Source organism: Scomber scombrus, chromosome 3 (genome assembly GCF_963691925.1).
Source record: "Scomber scombrus chromosome 3, fScoSco1.1, whole genome shotgun sequence".
In the NCBI taxonomy this organism is placed as follows: Eukaryota; Metazoa; Chordata; class Actinopteri; order Scombriformes; family Scombridae; genus Scomber; species Scomber scombrus.
In genome coordinates, this window is record NC_084972.1 from 15,479,321 (window position 1) to 15,493,624 (window position 14,304).

At 39.9% G+C, this 14,304-nt stretch overlaps 1 protein-coding gene across 1 annotated transcript in view; it reads left to right on the top strand.

Annotated features, from left to right (window-relative positions):
• Window positions 1-14,304, top strand: part of LOC133977539 (low-density lipoprotein receptor-related protein 1-like) — a 99,904-nt gene that overhangs the window by 11,826 nt on the left and 73,774 nt on the right. Inside the window, exon 2 of the mRNA XM_062415728.1 lies at window positions 2,845-2,967. Coding sequence (XP_062271712.1) covers window positions 2,845-2,967 — 123 coding nt within the window. The remainder of the gene's footprint in view (window positions 1-2,844; window positions 2,968-14,304) is intronic.

Below are 14,304 nucleotides of genomic sequence, written 5' to 3' on the forward strand. Positions count from 1 at the left end.
TGCTGAGTTAAAGCATGTCAGCATCTAAATAAACCATACACAATAGAGAGACGCACCACAACTACGTAACTGCCCGCAATGGCTGGTGTTGACACCAATACAAACAAACACACACACGTACCAAAAAAGAGGAATGCAGAGCACAGAGGAAATATTTTAATGTAAGCCTGGTTGCCTTTCATGAATAATTCAAATAATCTTGTGACTTGTGAGAGAGAAAAAGATTCCCATCGACACATAACCCTCCACAAACCCACACTTCACATGAGCATATACACACAGTAAACGCAGCGGTACAGAGTGGAGGATAAGAGGGGAGTGTGTGAATGTGTGCAGCAATGTGTCAGGTTGAATTCATGGTATTTAGGTTGAGCTCAATTTCAAGATTCCCTTCACCGCTGGAGTTGGAGGCTAGCTTTAAATGTAAATACAGTCATCCTGTTTATCCTGCTTCATCCCTTCATCCAGCCCTTTGTATCCCATGCTTCCCCCTGTCCTACTTGGCATGCTGTATGCCTAAATAATTAGGTTTATCACCTTTATATTCTAACCTTAGATTAGCTGACTTCTGTGTCTGTCCAAGAGAGGTGTCGACACTCGCTCAGACACCACACCTTGTAATATTAAAATAAATGAATGATAAATGATCCTGTCAGTGCTGGGCTGGATGGGTTGAATGAGTGAGCAGAGACTGTTCAAGAGGTTGGAGGAATAACCCCAGATCACATAAATTCAATGTAATGACAATGATAAATGGCAAAGGAGTTTATAAATAAAAATACACTTTGCTGTTTGCCTTTTGCTGTATTTAAAGGAGATACAAAGAGGTACAAAGACAAGCATGCATCCAGAGGATACCGAAACAACAATTCAGTCACAACCTGGTGATAAATATTCAAACATCACCTTGAGTAAATTCCTTTCAAAGTCAAGGATCGCGAGTTGTTCACTTTAAATGTTAACCAGTGAAATGTTTTGTTTTTAAAGGTGCAGTGTGTAGTTGCATCTAGCAGAAGGGACTTGGCAGAAATGGAATATGATATTCATATGTATGTTTGATTAAGGTATAATCCCATGAAAATAAGAATTGCTGTATTTTCTTTACCTTAGTTTAAGCATTTTATATCTATATAGCGAGGGGGTCCCCTTCCATGGATCCCACCATGTTGCACTGCCATGTTTCTATAGTAGCTCAAAACAGACAGACCAAATACTGACTCTAGAGAGGGCCTCTCACACTTTTTGAAAGTTTCAGTAAATCCTACTGAAACTACTTGAATATTTGCAAGAAGCAATGTCTTATGAAAGGAGCACATAAAGGACACAATCCAGATACATATCCTTTGATGTCCATGTGCTTTGTATTGCTTCACACTAATGATATGACATGCTCCTGCATTAAAGCAGTAGTTTGACATTTTGGGAAATATGCTTATTTGCTTTCTTGCCAAGAGTTAGACAATCTGTACAACTTAAATGGCTGTATCAAACATATGAAGCTACAGCAATTACCTTGTTCCTTTCGTCTGTACAAAAATTATAGTGTGCAAACAAAGTTTTATGAGGTCACTGGACTGTTTCCTGAGCCTGAGCAGTGACATGAACTAACGCTCAACAAGAAAGTGAAGAATTTTTGAAACATTGAAGCAATGTTCTGTTATTTCAACATTTTGACTTGTCTGCTTGTTTGTTTTCTTATCAGAGGTTGGATTGGATGGGAGGGCTGATATCAGTTTTGTCTCTGGTCTGGGATGCATTACCTTGCTATGTCTTCATAGCTAGCTAGCTAGCAGGTGGTCAGCCAACATTAATGAGTTAAAAGGGTTTTGTTCACTTGAGCTAATGTTGAGCTAACGGTTAATGGTTAGTCAATATCTCCAAACCACTGGCTGGCAGCTTGAAGAAGTGTGTGTGTGTGTGTGTGTGTGTGTGTGTGTGTGTGTGTGTGTGTGTGTGTGTGTGTGTGTGTGTGTGTGTGTGTGTGTGTGTGTGTGTGTGTGTGTGTGTGTGTGTGTGTGTGTGTGTGTAGTAATGGAAAATAATTTAATGAGTAATGTCACTGATTACTTTTGCTGATGAGTAGTCAATTAAGTAATGTAATGTTTATTCATTTTCCAATGAGCAATAAGTGATGAGTGAAACTAAGTTATGGAGTAGTCAGGAGTGATTATCTTGTGGACACAAAGGCAAATGGCCAATTCTTTTAGTCACAATCTAAAATAACTTACACCATTATTTTTTTCTTGACAAAAATGTTAAGTAAGGCAACTTACTTACCACTCAGCAGTAAGTAATCATATCAAACTCCACTCACCTCCTCTGAATGTCCCCAGTTGACTCACCTTTGTATGTGTCTGTGTGTTCATGTTTTTTTACTGTTCCAAGAGGACTTGAATTAGTGTGGGCTTGAATACGTTCCCCTTGGCTGTGGCTGGAGTAGGCAGGGTTTTTTTCTCTTTCTGGAAGGTTGGATTGAAGGGGAAATGGATGATAGGGGGGAAATTCACTGAACAAGATGTTCTTTGATATCCTCCTGATGTGTTGCATCACTGCTTTTGGCCTGGGAACGCTGACCTGGATATTTAGGTGCAACAAGTTTATGCAAAGCCTTTTTGGATCTGCGTGAGTGTGTGTTTCGCTTTTTGTGACAACCGCTCACTATTCCCTCCATCAAGTAGCAACTTTCCACAATCTAATTAGGGCCAGTGAGGGCCACTATTGACTGTGAGCATAACAGACCCAGCTTGCTAATGAGACCTCAGGAACAAGATCACTGATGCAAAAGGAGTTGTTTTTTTTCAGCAATCTTTTAATTAATTCACTTATTGCTTTGTCTCTTTTCAGCCCCAAAGACCTGTAGCCCAAAGCAATTTGTGTGTAAAGATGGGGTGACGTGCATCTCTAAGGGCTGGCGCTGCGATCGAGAGAAGGACTGCCCAGACGGCTCAGACGAGGAACCGGATGTTTGTAAGTGTTTTAAAAAAATACTGGGTTTAAACAATCCAATGAATCGTATCCAGACATTGTAGGTCACCGTGATTGTTCTGGTTCTGCTGCATCTTACTTGCACAGCAGAATGAACATTTAACATTTAATCATTTAGAGTAGATAAATGGAGCCTTGGAGGAAATGCTTGTCAGCTCAGGCAGATCTATACAGTATATTTTATACTTACTGATAGTAGGAAGAATATATATGTTTTCCTAGTCTAGTCAAAGGGACTCTTCTTTTTCCCATCATCAGTAGATAGTGCAGAGGTGTATATTTCATCTGAATTTATTTGGCTATTCTTTGAGTTTAGTAGGAATAGGAAAAAAAAGCTCACTTTATCACGCAAATCCTCATGGCTGCTGCTTATCTCCTCTGATATGAATAAGTGAGTATTTAAAGCAGGTTAAGACAGGTAGTATTTTCACTAAATAGTTATAAAAGGATATGTTATCCAAGCTTTTTTATTTTACTTTATTCATCACACGCACAAAAAAAATCATAGTTGGACTACTCAACAGGTACAGTCTCCATGCTGCCTCAGAAATGGATCTGACATTTCTATCAAAAGTATGCTAATACATTACTCCAACGTTTGATCCCTCCTATAACATTGTGAAAGCTGTCGTCGGCTAGCAGACTGAGATTGATAGGCTATTAGATTTATTTGGCCTGGCTAGAGAAAACAATGGGATGTTTTATCGGCTAGTGAGAGCGATCATTCTGCCTTTAAACTGTCCTGTCATGCCCAGTTAGGAGATTTACAAAGTTTGTCTTTCTTTAATAGATGTGATTTCCTTTTTGCATTCAGAGCCACAGAAGATGCAGTCATGAGACAAAACCAAACCTTAAAAAAAGACAGCTGTCGTTTCAAAGTCTTCATTAGGGTTGAAATGCTTTGAGGCTGAATCCCTGGGGAGGGAATGAAAGCAGCAGTGTCTTTCTGTTCAGCGTGTTAGACTGAAACGCCTGTAGTTTTCTAAGAGGACAGAGGGTTTGGGGTGGGTGGAGATTGTGTGTGTGTGTGTGTGTGTGTGTGTGTGTGTGTGTGTGTACATGTTTGTTGAGGGGGGTTTGGTTGAAGGGAGAGAGTGAGTGAGAGACTGGGAAGCCAGGGTGCTGTAGCTACAGTCTAGACGCAAAGACTGTATAAGAGTAGGTCTGGAAGTCATTAGAGACTCGCCCAGAGCAATGGAGAAACCTGCTGTTTTTCACAACCTGCTCGTTCCCACTTCTCATCTGCGGGCCAGCCTCCTTCCCCTTCTCTATCTGGGACAGAAGGAACAGTGACTACATCCCCTTGTCTCATGCTACTCCTTCTGCTTTTCATGCCAGACTCTCTCAAAAACAACACTTATTGGATTCTTGCACTGAAGGAAACTGTCTTTTAACAGTATCAGAGCAGAAAAACAAAAAATGTGAGTCAGATATACAGTACCAGTCAAAAGTTTGGACACACTTTACCATTCACATCAATGAGAAAGTGTGTCCAAACTTTTGACTGGTACTGTATATCTTAGCTTTATCCTAATTTTGGTGTTTTGATTAAGGTAAGATTGGTGAGATTGTTACTGAAGTAGGTTGCCAGGTAGGTTAGAGTAAACATCAACCTACAAACATCTATTGCCTTAAAATAAGACCAAGTATACAAACTGAGGGCAGAGTGTTGAATTGTCTGTCAGAGTTGTTTTTATTGGAATTGTTGGCTACCTTTTGAGCCTGCTGCTTAAAATGAAGTTTTCTGGGGCACCCTGGTGTTCAAAGAGGCGTGCCATTTAACCACCACATCCATCATTCAGTTCAAACCTTTGTTGCATGTCTTCCCCCTTTCTTTCTATGTTTCCAGTTGCTCAAATTATCCAGTACTAAGTACTAAATTAATCTCAACTCAGTTAAATGTGGTTCATTTGCATTTTTGCTTGGTCAGTGTGACCAAGGTAATCTGCCCACCCCGGAAATGGGATAGCATCAAAATCCAGTTTTCTGAGCTGATGAAGGGTTGAAAATGAGATTGGCTGATGTTACATGAACACATTTTATAGATATGTATCCCAAACTGTATGTACACCAACCATATATGAAGTAACATTTGTAGTTTGATTGTTGTGATAAATGTGCTCTTTGTGAAGCTACTTTTTCAGATGCGTCTGTTTGAAAGATGCATGAGGGAGGTTTATTTATTCACTCATGTGGATGGGGCTTCACAGTAGCCTTTGTTGGGTTGCTGGCTATTGCCAGTGAAGTCAGCCACTGTCCAGTGCAGCTGCTTTGCCCTGCTGTGTAACCCCCACAATGCTGTTCTTTGTACCCCAGGGTGCTGGGTCAGACTGGCATAGAGGGATACTAACCGAATAAAACAAAAACAAAATGGTTGTCTCTGGCATATGACGTTTATATAGAACTTTGATCTGCATTCTTCATCAATGAACAATTATAAGCCATGTAATGAAGATAAATGTAAAGAGTATTTGTCTGGCCCATAGCCTCCAGGTAGGGTGTAGGCTTTTCTAGAGCTGCCAGCTCCTGAGGCTGTAGACTTTATTAGGGTCCTGAAATATTCCCATGTACAGTGAGTGTGCCCTGGAAACACAGGAAGTGTGTAACGCTGAAATGACGTCCCCTAACACTAGCCTGTAATAAGGGCACTTTTACAGACCGTTCCCACCTAGGCTGCAATTAGTCTCTTAGGAGATGAGGCACTTTCAGAGAGGAAAGCATAATCTATCATGATGTAATGTGTGTCTCACTGAAAACTATCAAAAGAAATGAAAGACTGCTTTGAAAAGAAATTAAATCTGGTGAGTTTTATCTTCGATCTACTTGCTCAAAAGACCCACAGCAGTTGTGGAGAGAAATAAGGGGGTTTATTGTTCGGTGTGTATTTGATCATTGGTGTTGTGTGCCAGACAGTTGACCTAAGCCATGGGTTATACTGTTCAGATATGGAAGAGGAAGTGATCTGTTTGATCCTGCTACTGTCTCCTGAAAGCAGCCACCACCCAGTTCAGATAGCTATCAACATGTCAAGGAGAAAACAACCATTGCTCAACATGAAAGAGTCTGTCGCCTTCCAGCGCCTTGTTCCTACAGGAACCTGCTGCAGGTGTGAGTACATGTGCACACACTGGGATTTCAGTCTGTTCTTTCTCTCCTTTAGACACATACACAAACTTTGTTACTCACATTTAGACAATAAAGTAAACTTACCTTTCAAAGAAAAGTTCAAATATGCTTTATACTGTGTTCAGTAAACATACAGTCACTCAAGTATTTCTGCAAGCATTACATCAGACACCAACAGAGGAGAAGGTTAGTCACTATGAGTGTGCACGACTCTGAAACTCAAACCAACTCTTGCTTTATGAGGTCATATGTCTGTAATAATATCAGTGATGATTTTCCCATTAAGTTGTCTATAAAATATGATACTATCTCAGTATGTTGTGTTATATTTTTATTTTATTGACTCAGGAAACCAACAACTTCAGAATACTCAAGCCTTGAAGTTAGATTCATTAATTTTAATATCATCATGTACTGACCAGATAAGAAAGAATTAAAAAACAGACATTCAATTTCTTTGGCCAGTTGGGGGTACGGCAACAAGCTGTGAACACCTTAATGACATATTCCTTACAAAGTTGATATGGCTAACATGTTAGCAAACAGTTTCCTATTTAATATTAACTCCTTTTAGCCCTATCTAAGGCTCCACCAGGTCCTGAGAGAAACATCTACTATTTAGTTAGCTATTTAGTTCAAGTTAACTACTCACTAACATTAGCCATGTTTCCATTATCCTAATTTTATGTGTATTTTGAAGTATTGCATTAGAAAAGCTTAAAAAAGAAAAAATGATGCTAGCTTGAGGTGGATTTTGGAAGTGTATGTGCAAAATGGCTAATGGAAGTGCAATTGTCAAATAAATAATGACATAGTAAACGTTTAATTCACATGATTGGTTTATGCTTTTGGTGTCTTCTGGCATCTTCCCGGTAGCTGACATGAAAGAACTTGCCCAGTTAGAACAAATTCCTGAAGACCTCTCTCCATTTGTCGCTCATCAAGATAATATAACAAGCTATTCATTTTTTTCTGCAGTTGGCAATCTCTACCCCTTTTACTCTGTTTACTGGCAGATTATTTAAGCCATTTTATGTCATCTTCTGATAAAACTAAAAACAAACAATGCTAATGTCAGTGCTAATGAGAACACTCATACTCGAACAAGACACCTAGGTTGTGGGTCATGAAACCAAAACACTGAGCTGAAAGGTAATAAAAGGCTCAATAGATCTGAAGGGAACCGCAGGGATATAATTCTGTTTATTTATCACTATGACTGACACCTTTACATTACTCATTTTTATATTGTAAATATAAAAAGTATTTATTAAATTGCAGCTTTACACCTCTTGTAGGCTGTAGCTTATTATAGATATTATCCCTAGTATTATAGTGCACAAGACATAATTGGCAAGTGTGTCTTAACATATTAAACATTAAATCGTCTTCATTCATCCTAACCACTGACTCATGTACATTTTAAGATTTACTGACAAAAAGTTTTTCTACTTTTTCTTTTTTCTTGTATTTTTAGTAACAATGCAGATGTATAGACAAACTGGAGTGAAATCCCTATGTATATATTTCACTCTACTTAAGAGTGTGATGAGCCGGATGTGATCCACTAGCTAGTAGTAGTAGCTACCAGTTGGCCATTTTTATGAGCAGTTCAGGCTGGGACAGTAGAGAGGGCAAAGCTGCCCCTGTGAAGCAGGACAAGAGAGCCCAGACTGTGTTCAGCCAAGAAAAGCGTGTCAGGGGTTTAAATTTTTAAAAAGACCATTATGTAATCTCAGCAGGGCTCTCTGCAGAAGGGGGGTGGGGCAGGCCGGAGGCACCGTTAGGGGGGATAGGAGTGAGCCTGGGACAAGAGGAGAGACAGAGTGGGGTTTATGATGCAGATGAACAATAATTATATGATAATTTGTGTAACTGAAGACATCTTGAAGGTATACAAAAACACAGATGCTGAACACCTGGCTATGCCTTGTGGCTTGTCTCTTCTTCTGCAAAGTGAACCACCTTGTGTCTGATTAGTAGCTGTTATAAATGACTATGGTTGTTTAACTCAAGTCTTGGGTTTCTTGGCTCTTACTGTGACGATTACTCTTATAATCGGCAGCAGTAGGGCTCCCTCTCTCCTCTTTACAAGAAGAACTTGCACAATATTAATAGTTTTAAGTTAATCCTCAGTCCATTGTGAGGAAATAAGAGGCGAACGAATCAAATAATGAGTCTGTTCAATCTCAGAAATAGAGTAGCTACGTAAGAACCTTATTCAGAAGCAATAGGTCTATTTTTCTTCTTTCCTCTGTTTGTGAGAGAGTGTGTGTGTGTGTGTGTGCGAGAGAGAGAGAGAGAGAGAGACGGGGGGGGGGGGGTTATTAAAACTTTTGTCATCTTTCCCTTTATGTAAAAGCTTAAGGAAGCAGGAGTGTGTGTAGGGTGAATGACATAACTTCTTGAAATCACATCACTGATTTCCTTTGTGTGTTTGTTTACTTTTCCTCTTTCATAACCAATACTAATATAGGCTCAAACTATTTGTTTGGTTTGGGTATCTGGTGGTGTTGTCCTGTATGAATCTTGCAATTTTCTTTGCTGATAGAGCTGTTTGCTTTTCTCTGCCCTGAGGAGCAGTGGTGCTGCTGTGCTTGGAGAAGGCTTAGTTTGTTGTGCTTTCAAGAGCTGGATTTAGCCTTCCTGCTTTGCTTGTCACCATGCCAGCCTCCCCAGAAACCCCCCATGGAGGAATGAAAATGTGGTGTTGATATCTTGGAAGGAAAGGGGTGAGCAGAGAGCCAGAGACCAAAGATCTAACCATCAAGTGCAAAATGCAGAAAGGGCACACAGTCTGCCACTGGGGTTAAAGCCAGAAATTGTTATAATAAAATGCATTTATATATGCTATAAGTTGGTATAAAACAGTTACTATGATATGATTGATTGGACAAAGGAAAGCTGAAAACAAACCCACTGTTGTATTTGTGAGATGCCAGCAGGTATGTTTGGAGTGGCAGGTTAATGTCTTGTTTTTCACCTGGAGAGTGAAGTGTTTAATAGGATGGCTGTCACAAATAAAGAGTGCTGAGGTGCAGGCATTGTTACCTACAGCACTCTGCTGCTAGCTCTTGCCGAGCCTGCTTTTATGTTGCTTGTGAATTTTTTGACAAGGTAATGCTGAGTAGCAACATCAAAATACACACTACCTTGTTAGCCACTCCGTCTCCTCTGTGTGTTGTTTTCAGTGCTGTGTCTTAGTTGTTTGGAGTTTTGTTTCTTTGGCAGGGCAGAAAGGGAAGGGCAGGTCAAGCAGTCTCTCAAAGCTGCTGGGTCAGGATTCGGGTGCTCCGTTCAAGAATGTGTCATGTGGGCCAAGAGCATCAAAGAAAGGGCCAGTCGGTCTGTGAGGACATGGTCATCAGGGGTCAGAGAAACCCAGCATTAGTATGTTGTTAAGAGCTGCTGGCAGTAACTGGTGCAACACTATTTATTCATGGATAAACCAATTAAATTATTCATCTGCATCTGGATGGTTGATGTCTGTAAAAAGTAGAAGGATTATTTTAAATGAATATTCTAATTTTAGTAGAGCTTGCTGTCTGGATATGTATGTACCTGCCATTGTTTTATATGCTGAAGTATTTACAATAAACTCAACGCGGTGGGTAGCCTCGTTGCTCTCTGCAGTAGGCCTCATTCTGCCCCACATAAAGTCCCTTTTATGTTCAGCACTGACAGCATCTTGTTATTTGTTTGTGTGTTTGTCATCGATTGAATAAGCATTGTGTTGACTAGCGTATGGAAGAGAAGCATGAACTAGTGAATGGAAAATCCCCACAGCCTAACAAGCTTTGGGCTCAGTAACAGTCTGATCCAGACCCAGATCTTGACTCCCCCAGCTTCTCTGTTATAGAGGAGAGCAAATACAGATGAAGAGACAGTTTCCAAGATGAATAATACTGCAAAAATGTTATTTGTGAAAGAAAACAACTCAAACGCCAGCAAATACAAAAACTAAGGAGAACATGTCATCAAAATATGAATCATAAAACAGCACGTACAGTAATTATAAAGTGCTGGCTGCTCTTTCATCACTGTGCCCTGTGGCCCTCACTTTTTCCCTAGCTCTCCCTCCATGTGGCCATGCCACAGTTCAAGTCAGGGTTTGCACGTGACACCGCTTACAACACTGCAGCTCAGCCTGCTTTGTAGGGGGGCCACAGCCGATTTGTGTGATCAAACAATGGCCTTAGTTCTCTTGCACCCCCCCTCCTCTGTCCTCACTCCCTTGGACTGGAAAAGTGCATGTGATCTACCTCTATGTGTAGCAGCTTAAAGACTCCACTCGTGTAAAGTGTCTGAAATCCACCATGCTGCAATCTTGTTTTGATAGATGCTTAGAGAAGAAAGGCTTTGTTTGGCTCTAATGGTGACTTGTTAGCCTTAAGGGAAAAAAAATCCATCATGTGATAATATTAGTTCTTTAGACATAAATATCTGTTGAAATATAAGCAGTAATAATGCTTTCATTGCACCACACTTTTAAATTTAAAGTAAGGTTGAAGCTGTTTGATTCTGTGTATGTTTGTACATCCTTCAGGCACATTAGTTGAGTCAGACCTACTGTATGGAAGAAGTGAAATTGGTCCTGGTATCTGCTGACGTCTCTGTGACGTCTGTGGCAGAGAAATGAAACTTTGGAACCAACTCTGGTTCTCCATAGGAAAAGAATAGTCAAATCTTCTGCCTCAGTTTTCAACCACTGGCACTGTCACAAGGTTAGTCTGTGTGGATCGATGATGGTGACACCAGAAGCATTTTCCCTTTTCCTAGATGCCCTAATAGCTGTAAAGAACAGAATAATTGAAGCTGTACCTGTCAGCCAATGTTGATCTTTCTCACTGACAAGTTAGCTGTTCACAAGTGAAACACAGCAAAAGAGCAAAAGTATTTTCTCAAGGAAAAAAAACGTTTTGGGCCTGCTAACCTGGCTCACTCACAGTAAAGGAATGTTGAATAAAAGACCCTGTTTAATTCAAATTAGCAATGCCTTTTCCACTGCGGCCCCGCCGACCACTGCCAGCTCGCACAAGAATGGACCCTTGTGGGGCTTCGTCCACTTCCTGTGGATGAGGTGTTCCACTTGGCCTTATGTGTCTCTCTCTGTTTTCTTCCTTACATTTTCTCTTTCTTACTTTGTTTCTTTCTGGGTTCATTTTCCACACGTTGCCCTCCCTCTTACTCACTTACTGTAAATGGGTCAACAGATGTTGATGGGAGGAGATAGAAAAGAAGAGAGAGTGAGAAGGAGGAGAGACAGTTTGACTTTTCACATGGGCTGAGAAAGACGAGCCCTGTAGAGGAGTGATCAGTTTCAAGTTTATGCAACAGAACAAAAGAAGAAAGTTAGTGCATCGTGCTGCAACTTTCTCTAGTTTAGTAAATCAGATAATTAAACAGTTAATAAAAACAGACAACACAGTAGACAAATCATCTATCAGTGCTCTTAAATTAGTTTGTTTTTAATTTGCCATTTTTATCTGAGTTTGGCCACTGCAACTAAGTGTATTGTCCTATGGATCAGGGGAATTGTAAGGAATAGAGAAAAATACTTAATTGATTTCTTGCCAAGTGTCAGATGAGAAGATTACGTTACCACTCATACATTTGTTTGCTAATTACAGAGCCTGAGCTAAGCAGTTCTTAGCTTAGCATAAAGACTGGAAATGGGGAGACAGCTAGCCTGACTGTAACCAAAAGTAACCAACTCCCACTAGAATCTCTAAAGCTCACTAATTAGCAGCATATGTCTCATTTGTTTAATCCATTTGCCATTTGGACCACATTAGCAGTGATTTCTTGAAATCTTGCATTTACCATTAGATGGCCAGACAACTGGCCACTAAGACACAGTTGCATTATGTATTTCCTTATAAAGCCATGACTCAATAATTTTACTTTTTCGTTGGTTTGAGGAATAATCAAACTAGATGTAAAGTGTCCTGACTTTAGCTTTACAGTTAGCACACAGACATGAAAGTGGTATCAATCTTCTTATCTTACTCCTAGCAAGAATCACTTGACCATATGCTTTTATTATTATTGCTTGTATTATTAATGTCCTTTTCAGTATTTTACCATCATCCCGATTGCTCTTCTCCTCTATTGTGTTGGGTTTGTTTTATTTCCTCTGTGTTTTGCTGTAGTGTAGAACACTCTGGTTCAGCTGTGTTATGTATAATGTGCTATATAAAGTTGAAATTGAAGAAAAAGCACGTATTTTAACGAGACACATCCGACTGTCTGCCATGATTCAAATGTAAACAGATGAGGCAATACACATCTTTGGAACAGACAAATATCCTACAATTGAAACTTTATACTTTAATTAGCATATAAACAATTATGACAACACATTAAATTTATTTGCTTTTATAAACATATACAAGAAAAAACAACTACTGTATAGGGTTAGCATTGTTATGAAGTGAATGCTTGTGCCAGAATACAATTCAATTAGTGCCTCTGAGGGGTATGTTGTTCATCAGTCATGTCACAGCTCGTAGACTTGGACAGTGGTGACAGCTGTTGGGAGGTACACAGCAAAAGGTTGTGGTCAGCATGTAGACATAAGTTGTGCTTGTTGAGTCATTAGTCTGTTTGTGGATGGAAGTCTAGTCAGAGTCACAAGGCAGGAAACTGCATCTAAGAAAAATAGTTCAGTAATAAGATAATTAAGGAGAAACGTCATATCTGCTTTGTTAGAGGATTTTAACTGTATATCTAGTATTATTAGAGTTAAAGCTACATAGATTTAGTGTTTTACAGGGAGTACTTTTAGCCAAACTCATATTCGTCTGGGATGAATATGAGTTTGGCTCCTCCTCTCCTAGGAATCCTAAAGTTAGCTCCTAGCAAATACTGCTGTACCAAGCCTGCATGCCACCACACTGGCATGATTATTGTTGGTGTTTTGTCTCTGGGATGTAGATGTAAATGTAGTGAAGGTACTCATTTGGCTAGTCCCAGCTCAGATAATGGTGTGTTTGTAGTTCCTGTGAGTTTTCCCTTGTGGACATCTTTTGCTGCCACAATGGCTCTTTGGATTTCTGCCTTGTGGTTGTGCCTGTTAAGTTGGCAGAAGGAAAATCCATGATGGATGGAAGGGGGAGGGAAGAAATATTAGAAAACAAGGTAAATTAAGTAAACACCTTGCAAAAAAGACGTGTGATGAAGTGTGGCAATCAAGCTTCCCTGTTTTCCTCAAACAAAGGACATAATTTTAGAAGCAGAGCCTTGTCTGATACATGAAAATGAATTTGACGACTCGAAGTTCTTGCAGAGACACAAAACACTGGGTTGACAACACATCTTGCCAGAAATGGGCATGCATTTACCATCAGTTTGTGTACAAAATCAAACTGTACAGGATTTCCCAACTTTTGAAAATTCAGAAGGCATTACAATACATTACAACATACACATAATTACCACAAAGGAAATGAACAATTTGATTGATGAATCACTCTCCTGAGTCAGACAGATCCTGTTGTCCCTTGTCCCCTACCCCTTACTCAGCACAGTATGTTATGTAATGTCAGATCTACCTCTCTCAGTTGCTTCTGTTCAAACTCATGCCTCCTGACCTGACTCTGGTGTTTTGAGGGCCCTGCAGATCATAAACCAGCCTCTGCTGGGCCAGCAAAAGAGTATCCTCCTCAGCCTGGGAGTGCTTTTCTTTGATTTCTTTGTTTTTTTGTGCAAGTTTGTGTCTTCAAAATCCATGTCCCAATGGCCCTTCATGCTAGATGGACATCAGGGGGAGTCGGTTCAGTCTTCCTTGCTACATAGTACTTGGTACCACCCTGCTACGTTCAAACCTGACGTAATGATGTAAATATTGTTTTTACAAATAGTGTTGAAGCACAGTGTGAGGATTCACTCCTCATCATGTCTGATCCTACATCACAGGTGGCTTACTCTCCTACATCGTGTTTGCTGTGTTACTGTGTTGTTGCTTTTTGTTTTGTTTTGTTTTTTAAGCTCATATCTCATGAGGCCTCTAGTTGCTCAGGGCCTGGTAAGCCTGTGCATTAAGGCACTATTGCTTGTCTTATTATCATTTTAGTTATTAGGTGACAATTATTCAGCAATTTCCTCACTCACAGTATAATTTGTCTGCTCTTTTCCTTGAAGGTTCATGCTAATATATCATTAAAGTCCAGTCATTTCTTCTGACATCTGTTT